The sequence below is a fragment of the Plasmodium vinckei genome (assembly GCF_900681995.1).
Source record: "Plasmodium vinckei vinckei genome assembly, chromosome: PVVCY_13".
NCBI classification, from domain to species: Eukaryota; Apicomplexa; class Aconoidasida; order Haemosporida; family Plasmodiidae; genus Plasmodium; species Plasmodium vinckei.
This window is the reverse complement of record NC_051305.1, coordinates 787758-807163: the sequence shown is the minus strand read 5'-3', so window position 1 is coordinate 807163 and position 19406 is coordinate 787758. Positions and strand designations below refer to the sequence as shown.

At 25.2% G+C, this 19406-nt stretch overlaps 4 protein-coding genes across 4 annotated transcripts; 2 read left to right on the top strand and 2 right to left on the bottom strand.

The window, feature by feature from the left end:
• Nucleotides 1-1374: 1374 nt before the first annotated feature.
• PVVCY_1302080 (ferlin, putative) lies at nt 1375-7165 on the top strand (the record flags this gene model as incomplete). Its single annotated transcript, XM_037634734.1, has 2 exons — nt 1375-6980; nt 7108-7165. The coding sequence occupies 2 exons, from the start codon at nt 1375-1377 to the stop codon at nt 7163-7165; spliced, it is 5664 nt and encodes a 1887-aa protein (XP_037490789.1).
• Nucleotides 7166-7719: 554 nt separating this feature from the next.
• PVVCY_1302070 (AP-1 complex subunit gamma, putative) lies at nt 7720-11357 on the bottom strand (the record flags this gene model as incomplete). Its single annotated transcript, XM_037634733.1, has 4 exons — nt 7720-7935; nt 8035-8220; nt 8385-8449; nt 8609-11357. The coding sequence occupies 4 exons, from the start codon at nt 11355-11357 to the stop codon at nt 7720-7722; spliced, it is 3216 nt and encodes a 1071-aa protein (XP_037490788.1).
• A 2366-nt stretch (nt 11358-13723) lies between these two features.
• On the top strand, nt 13724-14750 carry PVVCY_1302060 (hemolysin III, putative; the record flags this gene model as incomplete). Its single annotated transcript, XM_008623881.1, has 2 exons — nt 13724-14480; nt 14653-14750. The coding sequence occupies 2 exons, from the start codon at nt 13724-13726 to the stop codon at nt 14748-14750; spliced, it is 855 nt and encodes a 284-aa protein (XP_008622103.1).
• An 869-nt stretch (nt 14751-15619) lies between these two features.
• Nucleotides 15620-17617, bottom strand: PVVCY_1302050 (conserved Plasmodium protein, unknown function; the record flags this gene model as incomplete). Its single annotated transcript, XM_008623880.1, has 1 exon — nt 15620-17617. The coding sequence occupies one exon, from the start codon at nt 17615-17617 to the stop codon at nt 15620-15622; it is 1998 nt and encodes a 665-aa protein (XP_008622102.1).
• Nucleotides 17618-19406: the final 1789 nt, after the last annotated feature.

Sequence of the window (19406 nt, the reverse complement as noted above, 5' to 3'; positions counted from 1 at the left end):
CAAAGGATATATAAATGCGATTATAATTTTCATATCAGTATTTTGCGTTGTTTTATTGAAAAATTCTGCATGCCTAATAAATTATGTTTTAATATTATGATATTTATGTATAAGTATTACCTACATGTTGATTAATTTTTATTCATAATTCCGTTTTTAATATATATGATAATGATTTTCGCTGATTTTTCACATATATTAATGTGTATATTTTTTTCCTTCCCTCAATATAATAAAGTTATTCTTATTATGGGAATATTGGGTATGCTTTTCATGCTATTTTGGGGGAAGTTGATAACCAATATGAACATTATACGGTAAATATTAATAAAGAAATGAATGTATAATTCGTATTTCGTATATTTCTTTGTGGATTTCCATTTTTAAAACATATAAAAATGAAATTAAAACTTCAATTCGGCAAAAAAATATATATATATTCATAATAGTATAATTTTTTTGGCTTATTATAACATATGTACACATTTTGTTCCGATCTATTATTTGAACATTACAAATAGCTAAAAAAAGTTGTTACAATGTTTTCTAGAAAAAATATGTTAGCAATTCTAATTTATATAAATATTTATATGTGTGTTATGTTCACAATAAAATACAAATTATCATTATTAGATTTTTCATATGTATTATATACATTTTGAAACGCATAATAAGCATATTTTTTTTTGGTGTATAATTTCCAATTTCAAGGAAATTAGAATTTTCGTTAATCATCAAAAAGAGTAATTTGTTATTTTTATTTTTTTCGTTTTTTTCTAATATTTTAACCTCAATTAACTGTACAACTATATTCAGATTTACATTCAACCATTTATTGTTAGTAATTAATATATATTTATATAGTAGTGTGTGTGCTTTTTTTTACACATAAAATATATCTTTTTAATTAATACAAATATAAATTTGAAGAAGTGGAAAGTATTTTATTATGCAACAGAGAACCAAATTTTTATTTCATAAGAGTTATATTTGTAATATATATAACACCATGAAAATATGATATTTTAAAGGGGCATAATTAACATATATGTAAAGAAATAATAATAATAGCAATCTTAGTTATTCACTAGCGAAGAAACATCGAAATTGACTATAGTTGAATATTAAAAAGTACAAAAATGTGTGTGTAAAAAATTATATACATATATATACACACATATGCGAGTATTTAGGAAGACCTACCTAAAACCGGTTTAATTCGGCGCAAAAGTAAAGACTTGCATTGGGGTAGGTATCAACCTTGGATATTTTGTCTTTTTCAATAAAAATTTCAAAATAGGTAACATTGCATAGTTCGGTAGTGGTGGGCTAGTTGGATAGGCTGACTAAAATAGCCATAGAAAGTCAGACTAAATGAAGGTAATATCGGTGGGTTTCATAATATACGAGGCACAGAATTTAAAGGTTGAGGATAAAGAATTATTGGATCCGCTAGTAGTTGTTCGATGTTGCAATAATGAATACATAACAAAAAAAAAAAAAAAAAAATACAATGCAGTAAATTGGGAAGAAAGCCATGTTTGGAATAGAATCGTTTTATCGGAAATTGAATGGAATGTTGCAAAAATCGAATTTGAAGTTCAAAGTGCTAATACATTTTGGAGAAATGATATAATAGGAGTTATATCATTTGAATTAAAATTAATAAGAAATAAAAAAAATCATCAAATTTATGGGACATATCCAATATTATATAAAAATCGAACAGAAATTCAAGGACAATTAAGATTAAAAGTTATAGTATGTAATGAAAATGACTATACATCATCTGAAATATATAGTAGCTTAGCCCAACACAATAATAATACTAATGATAATAATAATTCAGATAATGAAAACTTTTATGAAGATTTAACAAAAGCGGTTGTGGAAGAAAATACTATTGCATTAAGAGATTCTAATTCTCGATTTTATTATTTATATATCAATATACATAAAATTGAAGATGTATATATCGATATTAGTAAAAAAAAATCCAGAGATTTATATATAACTTGTGAATTTAATGGATGCTATTTAAAGTCAAGTCAAGGAAATAATTGTACAAAATATACCTTTAATGAATGTTTTAAAATACCTATTAATACTCCTATTTTAGAAGATACTATAATTATTAAAGTATGGGATTGGAATTTTTTATCAACTGATGAATTATTAGCTATTGGGGTTTTATCATTTAATCAAATTAAAAATAAATCTATTAATCCCATGTGGTTAAATTTATATGGGTTTCATAAAAATGAACTAAATTTAGAAAATTATTACAACAATGAAAGTAATAATAGCAGTCTTATTAGGCCTAACGATTTTAATCTTGCATTAGAAGGCAATGTGTATCTAGGAAGAATATGTATTAGTGCTTATGTTGAAAGATTAAGTAATTATGATAGTCTAAGTATTCCTATTGTTCAAAGTTGCTTAGTCTATGATGACCCATTATATACTCCAATTACTTTGTTGTGCGATGTATATGTAGTAACTGGTCTTTTAGCAGAAAATATTTATGTGCAACTAACATGTGGACCTCATAAAAAAAAAACAGATTGCGTATCAGCAAATGAAATTGGTTGGGATGATGATCGAAACAATGCAACAGAATCAAATAGAAAAAAAAAAATGAGAAAAAATAATTCTGGTGAAAGCATTACAGACGATGGCACATTTTTCGATTTCTTAAATTTTAACGGTATTCTAAATACCGATAATTTTTTTAGCACACTTACAGAAAAACAACAAATTTTAGACAATAGCGGAAGTACTGAATTTTATTTTAGTTCTAGAAAGGGAAAAATAGATAATATGAAATTATGTTCTGTAGAAGATGAACAACAACAATGGGATATTATAATAAATGTTTATGAAAAAAACAAAAAGAAAAATAACGATGCTAATATTTTTAATAATTTTATGTACTCCGGAGGAAATAATATGATCACTGACAAATATAATTATGATGATAAACAAAATAAAGAATCCAAATTAACAGATTATCAAAAATATAAATTGAAAAAAAGGGAAGAAAATTATGATCAGCGAAAACATGACGAAGAAGATGAAGAAAATGAAATAGGAATAAAACAAAATAATGATAGACGAATAGCATACTATAGAATGCCTCTAAAAAATGTTCTTTTACACAATGAGAAAATATCACGGTGCCCCATATGGTTACCATTAAAAAATGTTCCCAAAAATGCAGATAGTGGGTCTAATTGTATGTATAATATATTTCAAAATGGTTCTATACTTGTTAATTTAGAAAAATCATATGATTTACAATTAGGATTAAATAGAAGAAAAAAATTAGTTCCAGTAAATTATGAATTAAGATGTTATATATATGCATGTAGAAATATAATTTCAAATTTTAATGAATCTCCTAATACATTTGTTCATATAGCATGTTCTGGAAAAATGAAAATCACGTCTCTAGTTTTAAATAATTCTAATCCCGTATTTTTACAATGCTTGAAATTAAATATTACTATATTAACTGATTATTCTGTTGGTTTACCTACAATTCCATTTATAGTAGTAACATTATATGAATTTCATAATAATACATTTTATTTTATTGGTAGATGTTTTTGTAATTATGATATTTATCTTAAAGACAATCAAAAAAAGTGTAACTTCACCAATAGATCCTCCAAGTATAATATGGTTGAACAAATACAACCCAGATGGATTAAGTTGAAAGGAAATAAACATGCGAAGGCCATGTATCCAAATATGTTGTGGCAACAAAGTGGGAGCTATAAACGCATCATGCAAGAATATATGTTTGAAAAACAAAAAGATTTTTATACATCTAATGCTAATATAGGGGGGGATATGACCAATGACAGCTCAACTAATAAAATAAGCAGTCAAAGGAGGCAACCACATAATGATTTTCTTCATGGGGAACGTGTTGGAGATATATTGCTTTACTTTGAATTAGTAAAAGAAAAAGATGCAATGAAAATACCAATATATCCTATGATAACAGAGATAAAAAAATGTACCTTGTCCTTTTTTTGTATGTCATTAGAAAATTTAGTATTAACGAAAACTTCTAAAAAAAATGAACAAATAATTTCTAGTGATTATAGAAAAAATAGCATAACTCATCCTATTATTGTATTATCAATTACTTCGTACTCATCTTATGGAAAGAAAAAAAATGAATTATTAATTAAATATGCAAAATCATTAAAAACAAACACAAGAATTCAATTAAAAAATTGGAAGAATGCTTTTAATCAGCAAAGTTTTGAAATGTTTGCTATTGAAAATTTTGATATCGATGTGCCACTAGACCCAATATTTGACCCAACATTAAACATAAAAGTTTATAATAAAAAAGTGAAAGACAAATATTTTATTGGTGAAACAAATATATCTTTAATTCCTTATATACCATGGATTGAAAACTTAGATGATGTTCTACATTATTTACAAGCATATGAGGATTATTCAGAAACTATTAATATTAAAAATATAGACAATGCCTTTAATATATATAAAAATAAAAATGCAGCCCTCGTCGTTACTGCTATTTCTTTAGCAGACTATGAGCATACTATCAGTCTCAAGGCGGAGCTAAAAAAATATGAAAATGATAATGATCAAGACGATGATTGGAATAGCATACCTCTATTTAATGGAAATTTCAATGCAAAACCTGGTGACAAAGCTTCCGGAATGATTGGAGATATGCCTGATGGCATGATTGGTGGTATGCATAATGGTATGGTTGGTGGGATGCATAATAGTATGGGTGGAGGTATGCATAATGGTATGGGTGGAGGCATGCATAATAGTATGATTGGAGGTATGCATAATGGTATGGCTGGGGGTATGCATAATGGTATGGGTGGAGGCATGCATAATGATATGATTGGAGGTATGCATAATGGTATGTCTGGGGGTATGCATCCTGGCGCTCATTCCAACTTCCTTGGACATGAATATGACCCAATGAATGGTCATCTTATCAACAACACAATGATGAACAATTTTCAGATGAACATGATGTATAATAAGGAAAACTATTCTTCAGCAAATTATGGAGTTAATTGCATTACCGAATTTGGTGAAAAAGGATCTAAAATGGGAAACGGATTTAATAATGGAAGATACACAACAAACATGAGTCATCATTTTTCTTCTTATTATAATAAAAAAAATCAACGAAATATTTACAATATAATATATAATGAGAGTGTTTACAAATTGCATGATGATGGAGTACCAGAAATAATAAAAGCAAGTTATAGTGTTAAGAACTATCCATATATAAAAGTATTAAGAAATAAATTCATTTTGAATGTTTATATACCTCCTAGATTTATTTTATATGTAGAAGGAGATAAAATAAATTTAGAGAAATTTGTAAAAAATACGCAACGAGTTTCGGTCGATGGAATATTGGAAAATTACCTTGATGATATATTAATCCCGTCTATTCCATTAAAAAAAAAATACAATAATAATTTTTTTTTAAATAGGGGTTACAATGAGAATATAGAAAATGTTGATGAAAATAATCAGAATAAAATAGTCAAAGAAGGAATATCTTTTGGATGTTTTGAGAATTCTCCTTTTGTTGAATTAGTGGGAGGTCAAATTAAATGTTTTACCAAAATAAAATACAGAGATATAATATCTGAGAATATACCATTAAAATTAAAAGACATAAATAGCCAAAACACATTTAGAAATAAATTTAGAGGATCTAATAAAATTCCATTATATTTAAAAATAAGAGTATATGTACTAAGAGGTATTGGAATAAACGGGGTGAATAGTGAATGTAGTTGCAACCCATATTTAACATTTTCATTAGGAGATAAAACAACTAATTTAAGAAATTCATATAAAGAAGATAATCCAAATCCAAACTTTTCATACCTATGGGAAAGTGAAGCTATATTTCCAGAAGATGAAATATTAACTATATCTGTTTATAGTGCTGAATCGAATTATGATAAACAAATCAATGATATATATATTGGGTCAACCGAAATTAATTTATTCGATAGATGGATGAGTAAAGAATGGAGACATATGATGAAAAAAAATAAAATACCTATAGAATATAGGCCATTATACAATAATTATTTTAAAAATCAAAACCTCATTAGAAATAGTATCAATAATGGTAGTAATATGTATAACAAATTAAACAACTGGAATAATATTTTTTCCTTTTTTGACATTTTTACAAATTTAGTTAATTTTAACATAATGAATGGATATTCAAATAATCCATATTACAATGGTAATAGTTTTTCTTCAGGCGGTATAAATAATTCTAAGTCTATTTCAAATAATGGGTTACTTGAAATGTGGGTCGAAATTATGGGCTATGAAGAAGCAGAAAAAATCCCTATACATAAAATGGAACCACCAAAAATTTCTGAAGTCGAAATAAGAATAATAATATGGAGATGCAACATTTTATTAGATGGGGGAAATCCAAATAAAACATTTGATTTGGTTGTTACATCTGAATTAGACTGTATAAATTATAATGGAAAGAACCCAATTACACAAACAACAGATGTGCATTATAATTGTAAAGCAGGGGATGCTATATTTAATTGGAGAATGGTTTACCCAAATATTAGCCACCCATTAAATACCTGCTTTTTACAACTAGCTGTTTATAATAATAGTAATGTTGGTACTAGCCAATTTTTAGGAGAAGTAAATTTAGAACTATCTAAATATATACATAAAGTATTACAAGTTGTAAATAAATTTGAGCTAGATGCTGAACTTAAATTAAGAAAAAAAAACTTTGGTGACAATACCAATGGTGATAATAATTGTAGTGGAACTATACAAGTAACTGTTCAATTTATCCCTCAAAGCAAAGCAAATATAAAACCGTCTGGATTAGGACGAAGTGAACCAAATAGAAATCCATACTTAAGAACCCCTAAAAATGGAAGAGATTGGAACGATTTTGCGTACTCTATTGGATTTAATGATATATACAAACCCTTCTGGGGGGGACTCAGAATCTTTTTTATTTTTGCCCTCGCTGTATGGGTCTTCTTTCTTTCCTTCATTTATCCCGCCATGTTGCTATAGCAGAAGTGAGGACGCTGAGCTATGGACCCCTATGTTTGTTCCCTCAATTTGCCTTATTTGATTTTACCATTTCGTTTTTGTCTTTTTGTTTACGTCATTATTTTACAATTTTTTTTTGTTACAATTCTATTTAGTTTGTTTTACACTACAAACTTACTTTTTTTAATTTTCAATTTTTTGTTCCACATCCTTTAAAGTGGCGAAGTGCAATTAGGAAAATATATGTAGATAAATAAAACAGGACTAGCAATTATATTTTTGAATTGCTATCAAAATCGAAAATATCAATAGTTGCTATTTAACAATGTAATTTTAATTGTTTATTATATTTTTTTAAAGACGGAGATTATGTTTTATTCAAATAAATATTATTGTAAATTATTTCTATTTAAAAAAAAAAATAGTATGAATGCATATATGAACATGCAATGAATTATATACGTAAGCATGAAAAATGTAAAAAGGGTGAAGTACAAAAAAAAAATCTTTATCATTGTCATTACACATGCACATATAGATATATATACGTGACGTATTTACATTAGTGTCTTTAAAAAATGTAAAAGAAAATTCATCACTATAAGCAATAAATATATTTATTCGTTTTAATTCTTTTTATAAAACATCTGGAAAATTCCCTACATTAATAAAATCCTGAAACTTTTCATTATTTTTTAAATACGATAATCTGACTTTCATAAGAACTGGTTTCTTTTTAAATAAATTATTGATAATTTTCAATTCTTGTGTTATTTTATTTTGCTCAAAGGGTAGCAATTCGCTAGATGAAGCTGCAAGTATTTCCATCTTCACATAATTCGGAACGATAGCCTATAATAAATGCAAAAAATACAATAGCATTTTTTTAAATGTCAAAAAAAGTTTTACAATGAGGATCAAAGTCCATATATAGAATATTTAGTTTCTTACTTCAAAAACAAAGGAGGATATAGGAGTATCGGATTTATTCGAATAAGTAGCATTGATTATAGTTTTTTCTGAATCTAAACTTTCTTTTTTAAAAAAGAATTTTATTTCAATGTCATTTTTGTCGTATAATTTCATTGGTTCTATTTCACATATTTTTTCTTCGGGGATGGTATCAATTAGTTTTAGCTGCAAAAAGTAGAAAGTGATGTGATGTAAAATAATAATGTAACAATGCATAAAATATAAATTATATCAAGTAGTATTGCTTTTTTTTATAATGATAGAATTCTGCATATATGCACATCTAGCCATTTGGGGTCAATATATGATAAAATATGTATCTTTCTTACATCGAATACGTCGCTTTTTTCCATAGGCTCAATTTCATCCAATAAGAGGTTTAAAGAATTAGTGCCTGTACCATAAAACATAAAAGTATTGATTATATATGTATATAGGTAGGAGATAAAGATGGATAAATTTTTGTGAGCATAGAAACTAAAAATGAAACTTCTAACGGTGGTGATTGAAGAAAACTACCAAAGTTTGATGCATAATCTGTAATGTTTATTACCTTCTTTGCTTATATCAATATTATGCAAATCTGTTTTAGGTTCCTCTATAGAAATATTTCCGAAAAGGTCAACCAAAATATCTTCATTTTTTTTATTCACAGCTTTTACACTATTAATATTATAATCGGATATATCTACAGGGGCTGTAGAATTTATTGATATATCATTTAGATTTAATGGATCATTTTCTATGATTGATCCATGCTTATTATTATAGGATGCTGATTCAATCCTATTGTTTTTATTAAGTGTTGGGCTCCAGTTGGAATTATTTGTTAATATATCAGAAGTATTATTTAAATTAATATTTTTGGGGCTCGAAGTATTTATAGTAGTATTGGGGGCATCATTTTCTATACCTAGAACATCATCAAGGTCTAACAAATCAATATTGGCATCATTGTTGTGGTATTGAGATTGTGGATCATTTGCTTCGATATAATTATTTTCATTCGAACCATATTGAGGCATATGAGCAACACCATCTGAGCAAATAGAATCATCGGCATCATCTACTTTTCTATGTTTTTTTCTATTAGCATTTTTATTGTATGGTGGTATAGGTAATAATATAGATTCTCGAATATTATCCCATTCTGCACCCATAAGCGATGAAAATTCACATGCTCTTTGTTGAATTTCAACACATTTATTTTGTTTATATTTATTTATTAGTTTTTCTATTTTATTTTTATGAGTAGGGAATCGAATAGTAAGCTTATTTAAGCACATTAATATATATTGCATTATTATATTATTATTATCATTATTATTGTTTTCATTTATGTTACAGCAAATATTGGCATTATTACCATCAATCTTTGATGAAACCGAATTATTTATACTACATCCTAAAACACCAAAAGATCGGCTACTACCGCTATTTTTATTATATAATATATTGTGTATTGGATCTTTTATATTAATATTATGTAATTCTTTAATTTTATTATCTTCATATGTTTTTACAATTTTTTCAAGTAAATCAAATACATCTTCATGAACTACAGTTATTACTTGCTCATCTGGTCCGATATGTTTTTCTTTTATTAACAAGTCACCGAACTCACCAATGCACCAAACTCCGACTTGTACTAATGCATATTGATCCAAATTTTCTTTAATAGAAAAAAATATTTTAAATATAACATAAGAATGATATTCACTATTTTGTAATAGGTAATATATAAAATCATTTTTTATATGATCTTGTATAAAATTACCAGCTAAACAAAATATTTTAATATATGTATCAAATAGATATTGCATATTAGGTGCATAATTATTTACGCTAACACATATATTTGATACAATATCGCTTTTTATTTCCATATCCGCAATTAATAAATAATTTAATAATTCTTTGATCATAATTTTTAATGAATCTTTAGTTATAAGAGCAAATGCTACATCTAAGGCTTTTTTTCTTATACTAATATCGGGATCTTTCAAGCATTCTATAATAGTATTTCTATATATGTGTAAAGTTTTGGGGTCCTTTTTTAATAATTTTTGTAATGTGCATAAACCAACATATCTTATATTATTATCTGTGTTTTGTAAAAATTTACCTAAGACATTTACTGCTAATACTAATAAACCAGGATCAGTAGAAATATATGTAATTGTTTTTACACATTCATATAGAATAGCATTTCCTACATTTTTCATGGTATCTGTATTTGTGGCTACTTGGGCTAATACAGAATTTACCTCCTCCATATCATAAAAATTGTCACTACCATTTTTATCACCAAAAGCTTTTTCTCTTCCCTCTATATTACTATTAGAATTTTCTGTTATATATTCTTGTCCTGGTATCAAATTGTTATTTGGTTCATTAAAACTTGAATTTCTTTCATTTATGGGCTTACCATCATATATGTTTGTGTTGTTATTTACTATGATATTACTACTATTACTATTTGCCGTATTGTATGTTTTACTTGACTGATTAATAATAGTGCTCACATCTGAGTTTAGATATTTTAATAATTTTAGAATTTTAACTTGAAGAAATGGATCATTAATGCCATATATGTCATATTCAGCACCATGTGAGTATCCTGAAGCAATACAACTTTTTAATATTTTTACAATTTTATTTGTATGTACTTTTAATACATTTTTAAAATGTGGCTTTTTTTCAATCAGTGATATCATTAATGTTATTCCTGCACTTATAACACTATGATTTCTATCCTCTAATAAATTATTTATTTTATCTATAAATAAATCTTCTATATCATTTGTTTTTTTTAATATACGGATTGCACACATAGCTGCTTTTTTTTTTATATAAGGATTATTTATGTTCATCAAATCCAATATTTCTTGTCTTAGTGAACAGCACATCTCACTGTTTGCAATATTCCCAAGAGCACATAAAGCTAAACCATTAATATATTGATTACTACTCCTTAAATCATTTTTTATTGAATTTGTCACTAACATTAATATATCTGTATTTTCATCTAATAATATTGTTAAACCTAGATACCCAATTCTTTTAAATGAAAATTTATTTGATGCTATTAATTTTAAACATTCTATTTGCCCAAAATATGTAGGGTATCCTAGCATATTTATAAACAGTAACTTTGCTACATTTCTATGCCTATATATATTATCTTCTTCCTTAAATGCAGTTCTTATCAAAGCACATTCTTTTGCTACTACTGACCGTTCCTCAGCTGCAGTTTTGCAGTTTCGAATATTTCGGATCAGCTCTCGAAGTTTTATCGACATTTTTTCGTTGAGGATATAGAAGGCACAAGGTTTTCGTGATGAAGAAAATGCATGTGCCTAGCGTATTTATATATATGATTATATATGTATACACGTATATTGTATGTAAGATTTTTTATTTATGTATCTTGTTAGATGTAATAAAAAAAACTTAATTGGCCTTCGTTTTTTATTCTTTTAGTATGCATACATAATTCACAAAAAACGGGGAAAAGTTCATAAAAAAAAAGAAACAAATATAAGTAAATATATTACAGACATGCATCTTAAATGTTAACTCCACGAAAAAGGGAGCTTTGGAATTTTCTTTGTGGTATATACAAATATAGCTCTTCAATTAAATGCTATATATAAAGAAGATAAATATGCGCGTGCTGCGCTGTATGGAGTATCTTCTTTATGGCAACTATTTCATTGGACTTTATAGTGATAAAAATATTTTTTTAAATAAAAATAGTATAAACTAATATTTTCTATTATATATAAAATATATAATAAGTATGCAAACACTTTTTATTTTTTGTATATAAACTTCCTGAAAAAAAATGGAAGCCTGTATTTTATCCACAAAAATCTTGCTAAAAAAAACAAGTTATAAATAAAAGCAAAAATATATAAATATAAAAAATAGGTATAAATAAATATATGAAGAAAATATGATAAAATAAAATAATAAACCAAAATAATCGTTTTAAGCTTAAAAAAATAAGCCCTATTTTTTTGTTAGTAGGTAACTTTTAATTTTTTTAACTTGAAGTGATAGTATAAAATTTTTTTCATTTATTCAAATTCGTATTATAATATGCACATAGTATGCTAAAATTATATAATACTGCACATTGTATATATTTTTAATTGTTTTTATGCAATTACTTGTTTACTTTTAATATGGAATATTAATTCGTATTAGAAAAATATATTTTAGGAACATATATAATATAGTAGTATGACAAATAAATTAAAGAAAAAAGTAACCATATTTTTATTTTATATGTAATGGAGAAATTACGTGAATATATTATGTAAAATTCATTCAAAATAAATTTTTTAAGTACAATATATTATTACACACAAAAAAAAACATATATAATACTTTAAAGCCATTTTTTATTGTTTTATTATAAATACTAAGTTGGAAATTATATAATAATAAAAAAAATAAAAATATGTAGAGCAAATAAAAGCTACTATATACTTGTTTTAGTATCCAATAATTTATTATGATATGCGTGTAGTAGTACAAAATATGCATATCAGTAGATTTTGTTTGTTCTTAACTAAGGGAATATATTTATTCACCATTCATATATTGACCCTTATGGTATTCCCCTTTCCAAATAATAAAATATATTGTTAAACGGTAACAGCGCAATGTAAAAAAATAAAAATTAAAATAATAGTAATGATATGACAACATAAATAATATTTGTTTTCATATTCTTTATTTATGTAATTTGATTTACAAATAAATAATAATTGTATTAATACATGCTAAATCGGAAAAACTAGACAAATGAATATAGTTATGTGGGATAAAGGCCTATCATTTTTACAATAATTACATATACATAATCAGTAATATGTTGAATATATAACCCAGCAAAGTATTTGCATTATAACCTATTTACCTATTAATTTACCTTTATCAATATCACATATATCGAATAACTTCTTAAAAATTTTTGTAATTTCCTATGTTATTCTCATTATAAATATATACCTTCTTAAATTTTTTTATAAATAAATTGAATTCATGATTTATAAGTTTATGAATAATAATTTCCTTAAATCCCCATATGCACTCCACAAAATAATGGCTTATCAATTATTTGTAGAAAAAAATATATAATTCATTTTAAGCTAATTTCTATAAATATGTATTTCTATTATATAATGTCATATTGGCAAATAATGCCGGATATATAGAAAAAAAAAATATAAAGAAAAAATACTTATTAATTTTTATTAATATTCGGATTTAATAATGTATGTATCTATAAATTTAAAAATATCAAACCTCATGCTTTGATTAAAATAAAAAATAACGTTTACTATAATATTTATGTGCATTGCATTTTAGTAATATATAATATATGTCATTATAAATAAATTTTACATTTTTAACAAATCATAAAGATAATTAAAAAACGTATATGAATTTTTATAAATGAAAATATAAATTCATAAATAATATTATTAAAATAAAGTAGAAAAAAAAAAAATAAAATATAAAAATAGTATAACGTATTAAATATTTCAATTAATAGCAATAGCATCAAAATAGTCATAATTATCACGTAAAAACTGAAAAGTAATTAACTTGTCAAATAATATCATAATTGATTATATACAAGAAGAAACAAAAAATGATAGGATATTATGAAGGCTTTATTAACTATATTAAAAATTATTGGACCATAAATATGCTTAGTGGTAATGACAATAGTCATTTGGATATTGAAGAGAAAATCAGTAAAATGATAAAGGACCCAAATTTATTACCAAATGATAAAAAAATTGTCGAATTATATTGTGAAAAGAAAATAAGCAAATCTATGTTAATTAAGTATTTGGAAAGACATGAAACAACCCTATTGAGAGGAAAAATACATTTAATGATATTATTACTTTCACCTATTTGGATATTTTACATGTTGTATATATCAAAAACATATTCAACAAAACTAGCCACGTCTATATCATTAATATGTATTTTTTTTAATTCGTTTGCTTCTTTTTTGCTTCACAATTTTGAATGGACCCCTAACTATTATTTCTTAGTTGAGAAATTGGATCACATTGGAATATTTTTAATGATTAGTGGTTCAGGATTTCCAGTAGCAGCATTATTATTAAATAATATAAAATTACTATATTATATAATTATGCATTCATTAAGCTCACTTTTAGGAATTTTATGTATTTGCTGTAGTTACTTTTCAACTGGGAATAGAGCTAAAAGAGCATTCACATATGTAATAGCGGGATTTTTACATACATTTTTTTTCAAGGATTATTTAATTTTATTATACGCCAAAGAATTGGTATTTTTAGTTATGATTGGTACTTTATACGTTTTAGGTGCAATTGTATATTCTTTAAAGAAACCAAATATTATTTCTGGTATGTCTTATTTCCTCATTATTTACTTTGATTTGTATTTATGCGAAGCAATACATTTATATTTTCATTTATTTCAAATGATATTCACATTATTAATGTGTTTTACTAGACCCCAATAGAATATAGACCCATTTATATGTCCACATTTATATTTTTTTTTAATTCTTTTTAGGCATTTTTGGATTTCACGAGCTTTTTCATGTCTGTTGCTTAGGAAGCATTTTATTCACATTTGCTTTGATCCGTAGCGTTTTAATGAGAAAATCTTAAAACATTTATTCTTTGTATATTTATTGCATATATTTTTAAATATGCATATATTGTTTTTTTAGTTTTCAAAAATTTAATACCCCGAGTATTGAATTTTTTATAACCATATATTATAGTTAAAATTCATATATTTATTTTTCAATTAATGTATAGTACTATAAAAATATATATAGCCAATTGAAGCTTATAATGTGTAAATATATATATATATATATAATTCTCATAAATGAGTATTAGTTTTAATATAAAATTAGAAAATAATTTATAATTAATGTTTTTATATACAACTTTTACTAAATGCATTATGGCACTGTATTCCATTGTATAATGTCAATATTGATTTAGAGAACTTTTTTAATATTTTTTTGGATACTACAAAACAATATATTTTTTTTGAATAACATTTATAACTATAAATTATCTTATGCTTATTATAATATATTTTTGAGGTAATTGTGCGAATTTCTTGGTATAACAACGCCCGTACATGTTTTGAATAATATATATCATTATATTCAAAAAATATATATATGATTATTAACATAAGAGCTTAAATCGTAAATTATTCATAACTCAAATTTTACACGTCAAACCCAAAATAAATTTATATGTCCATTTATGGATATATTTCCACCATTTCCCCAAAATATTATTCATAATGCATATTGCAAGAAAATGTATTAAGATTTAACGTTATAGCACTTTTTGTGGTGCTATGCAACAAAAACAAATAAAAACAAAAAAAAACACAATAGAATTAGTCAATTCGAAAAATTAAAAAAAAAACAAAACGAAAACAATGAAAATCATGATGACACAAAAAAAATATACACACAATAAACCGATAATCATGCAAATTTAATATTCTTTCATCGATAAGTGCTATAGACTCTTGAGTTCCTATTGATTGCGGGCTGAGAAACTATTTGAACACTTTTGGAGGGAGGACGAACAAAATTTTGTTTTAAATTTATGTATGTACTTCTTCTTCTTAAAGGGGTCACGGGAGATGTTTTTTGTTTTGTACCACAACCTATGGCTCCACATGTAGCTACATTTTCTAATGAGTTATATGAATTTTGCATTACAGGAATGTTTGCACTATTTCTATTCATTGGATGACTACCATATTTTCCCATATGAGCCTCTGATTGCACTATATTGTTTGGTACTATTGATCCATTTCTAGGTATAACGCTATTTCTCATTTGTAATCCCATATCAGTATATGAAGGCATATAATTTTGATTAATTACCTGAGGAGATGTATTTAAATAATTGTACTGTTGTATTTCTTTTTCATAACCAATTGGCTGTAAATTTACACTATTATGCATTTGATAATTTGGGTTGGCATATTGCATTGCTTGTGGTACTGAGTATTGTTGAGGCTGAACTAACCCATGTGGTTGTGAAACATTGTGTACTACTCCTGATTGAGGGAAAGATTGGACTCCTTGAGGTATCGATTGGTGAACTTGCTGATTTGGAACGACCTGCAATAAAGAATTTGGAATCGTTACTTGATTTAATAAGTTGTTATTTTGGCAAGGTTGCAGAAGGGGGGAAGAAATTTGGGGAATATTTTGGTAAGATTGTAGAACAGGTTGAGAAAATTGGGGTGTAGCTTGGCAAGATTGTAGAATGGGTTGAGAAGTTTGAGATGCAACTTGGTAATATTGTAGAGTGGGTTGAGAGATTTGAGGAGAAGCTTGACAATATTGAGGAATGGGTTGTGGAAATTGAGTAGAAGTTTGGAACACTTGAGGAAGAAGTTGAGAATAGTTAGGTTGAATCGTAGCAGAATTAGCTAGCCCAACAGGATTAAATACAGTATTTTTAAAATCGAATATTCCTTTTTCGTATATTACATTGTTAATAGGGGAATCCGGATTAATTGCATTAACTGTAGATACGGGTAATCCATTTTGATACAAAACTTGTGGTTTGGCACTATTGTTGTTGAGCATATAAATGTTTGGAATATTTTGTGGAGCCATATAACCATTAGTATTATTTTCGAGGTGTAAAACATTTGTTGGAATCGAATTTGGTAGAATATTTACATCTGTTTGAATATTAGCTATGGATGGATATTTTATAGAACTATTAATTGCATTTTCACGATTATCAGGCATTGCATCTAATTGAATAGGGGTTGTATCCATATTTATTGGGTTCTGAGTCGATGGTGGGTCGTTTTTTATTATTATGTTTGGTCTAGTGCTATTTACATATATAGGTTGTGGAGCTTTATTTTTTAATATGACATTAGCAGGGGGTGGGTTAATAACTAATGGTGGTCTGGATTCATTTGTTACTATAACTGTAGGTGGCTGTCTTATATATAATTGTGGAAGAACTTGTGTATTTTTTAAAACTATAGGAGAAGGTGGATCTATATAATTAGGCTTTATAACATTCATGCCACCCTTTGGATATTCTTGTGTGTTACTCAAATACATTGGATAAACAATTTTATTTTCGTTAGTATAATTTGTCTGATTGCATAATGGTATGATATTTTGTGGTTGTTCATAAAAATAGCTTGGTGACGTATATGAGTATCTAGGATATTGATCATTCATGGAAGAATTATTTTTATTGGAATCTCTTCGTGATTTTATATTACTATTTCTTTTTTCTTGAGTAATTTTAGGTTCTTTTTCATAGTCATCATTTTCATCTGTGCATTTATCATCCTTTGTAATGAATTCGACCCATCCTTCAAATTCTATTTCTTCATCATCACTACAAGAATCTTTGGTTGTTAATTCTTTTAAAATTGGTTTTTCAAGTGTTAAATCATTCTTTGAAAACTTGTATTTTTTACCTGAATGTCTTTTCATAGTTTTATCGATATCCATATTTTTTTAATTAATTGTACAAAAATGTGAAATTTCTGTTTAGTATGTTTTGGATTAACTATCCACTTAATTAGTTTACTGAGTAGACTCTTTTAGTTGATTTGGTTGTTTAAAAAACTAAATAGTATTAATTTTTTTAATTATTTTGCATATATGGATATAATATTTTTCGTCTTATGATAGATGAATTAACACACCACATATATTTAAGCCAATATGAATATGGCATGCTATCAAAAAATTACCAGGCTATTGTTTTTTCAGAGATTTTAATTTTTACTGAATATAATCTATATATATATTGTATTGGACTCCGAATAAATTGATGTCTATAAAAAATAATTTTGAGATTATGTATATTTGATAAACTGCGCCAATTTAACAAGTAAAAAAATGGATATGTAAATATATTTTTTTGCTTACCTATATAAATATCTATACAGGTTTATGCACACGCAAAAGATAAATTTCTCTAATTATACAAAAACAATATTATGTTCAATAGTTTATATTTTTACTATATATTTTAATTAGAAAAAATTATTCTTAAAAGATAATCTTAGGAATAATGCAAATTTTCCAAAAAATAAAAACTATGCTAATTTTAATTTAATGTATTTATATATACAATTTGATGAAAGAAAAATGTAAAACACCTAAATTGGCAAATAAAACAAATATTTAATTGGATAAAAAAACATACAAATAATTGACAACTAAATTGTGTAATAAAAACATCAACAAAATAAAACAAAACAAAACTAAAATAATAAATATAATTTTATCAAAATCATAAATATAATATTTAATTTATCAATAAAAATAAAATAACAAATGATAAATAGATATATTATATATAGAAAACAATTATATACGCTATTCAATATAAAAAAAAACGGTTCTATGATCTATATACAACAGTTACAAAATTAACATAAAATTCTTCGATTTGAAATATAAGTTATAGTTGAAAAAAAAGTTAAAAAAAGTAAAAAATATTAAAAAATTATAATACCCTAATACTTTTTAAAAAAATAAAAATATATTGGTTGCTTATTAACAAATATTAATAAAAGACCTTTTTTTCGTTTTTTCTTTTTTTTTTTTGAAAAAAATTTAATATAAGCATGTGTAAATACCTATATATAATAAACAAGTAACTGCACTACTAAATATGGCATTATAGAAAAAAAAAGTTATGTTCTATTTGTTATAAATTCAATAATTTTCATAATAATATACATGTGTATAATAATTAATAATTTAGTTAGTAATAATCGCCATGGGGAAAATAGGTTTAAATAGTTATAACCTAGAAATTAAAATAATAATAGTAAATAAACAAAAACATTATTATTAATATATTTAAATTATAAAAATATAATATATATTTGCCAAAAAAATAGTTACACTATTAATTCTCATAAATTTATACAATTATATCAATATTAATAAGCTGTAAAGCAGAACAGTGTAAATACAGAGAGTTAAGAAATTTTTATAGACTATTTAGAATATTATATTAGTACACATATATAAATAACCTTATAATGAATAAAAATATTCTTTTTTTTCCGTGTGTGTTTTTTTCGTTTTTTGTTGCAATATTATATATATTTCTGTTATGTGGTAACGCGGAGTTTTCGTTGTATATATACCAGCATTTGTATCATTTATATGCGACTAAGCTTATATATTTGTATATTATATATACAACTGTTTTAAAGAATTATAAAAAGGATAATGTGGGTTTTTACACAATTTAGAAATTTGTGTTCTCTCCAATATG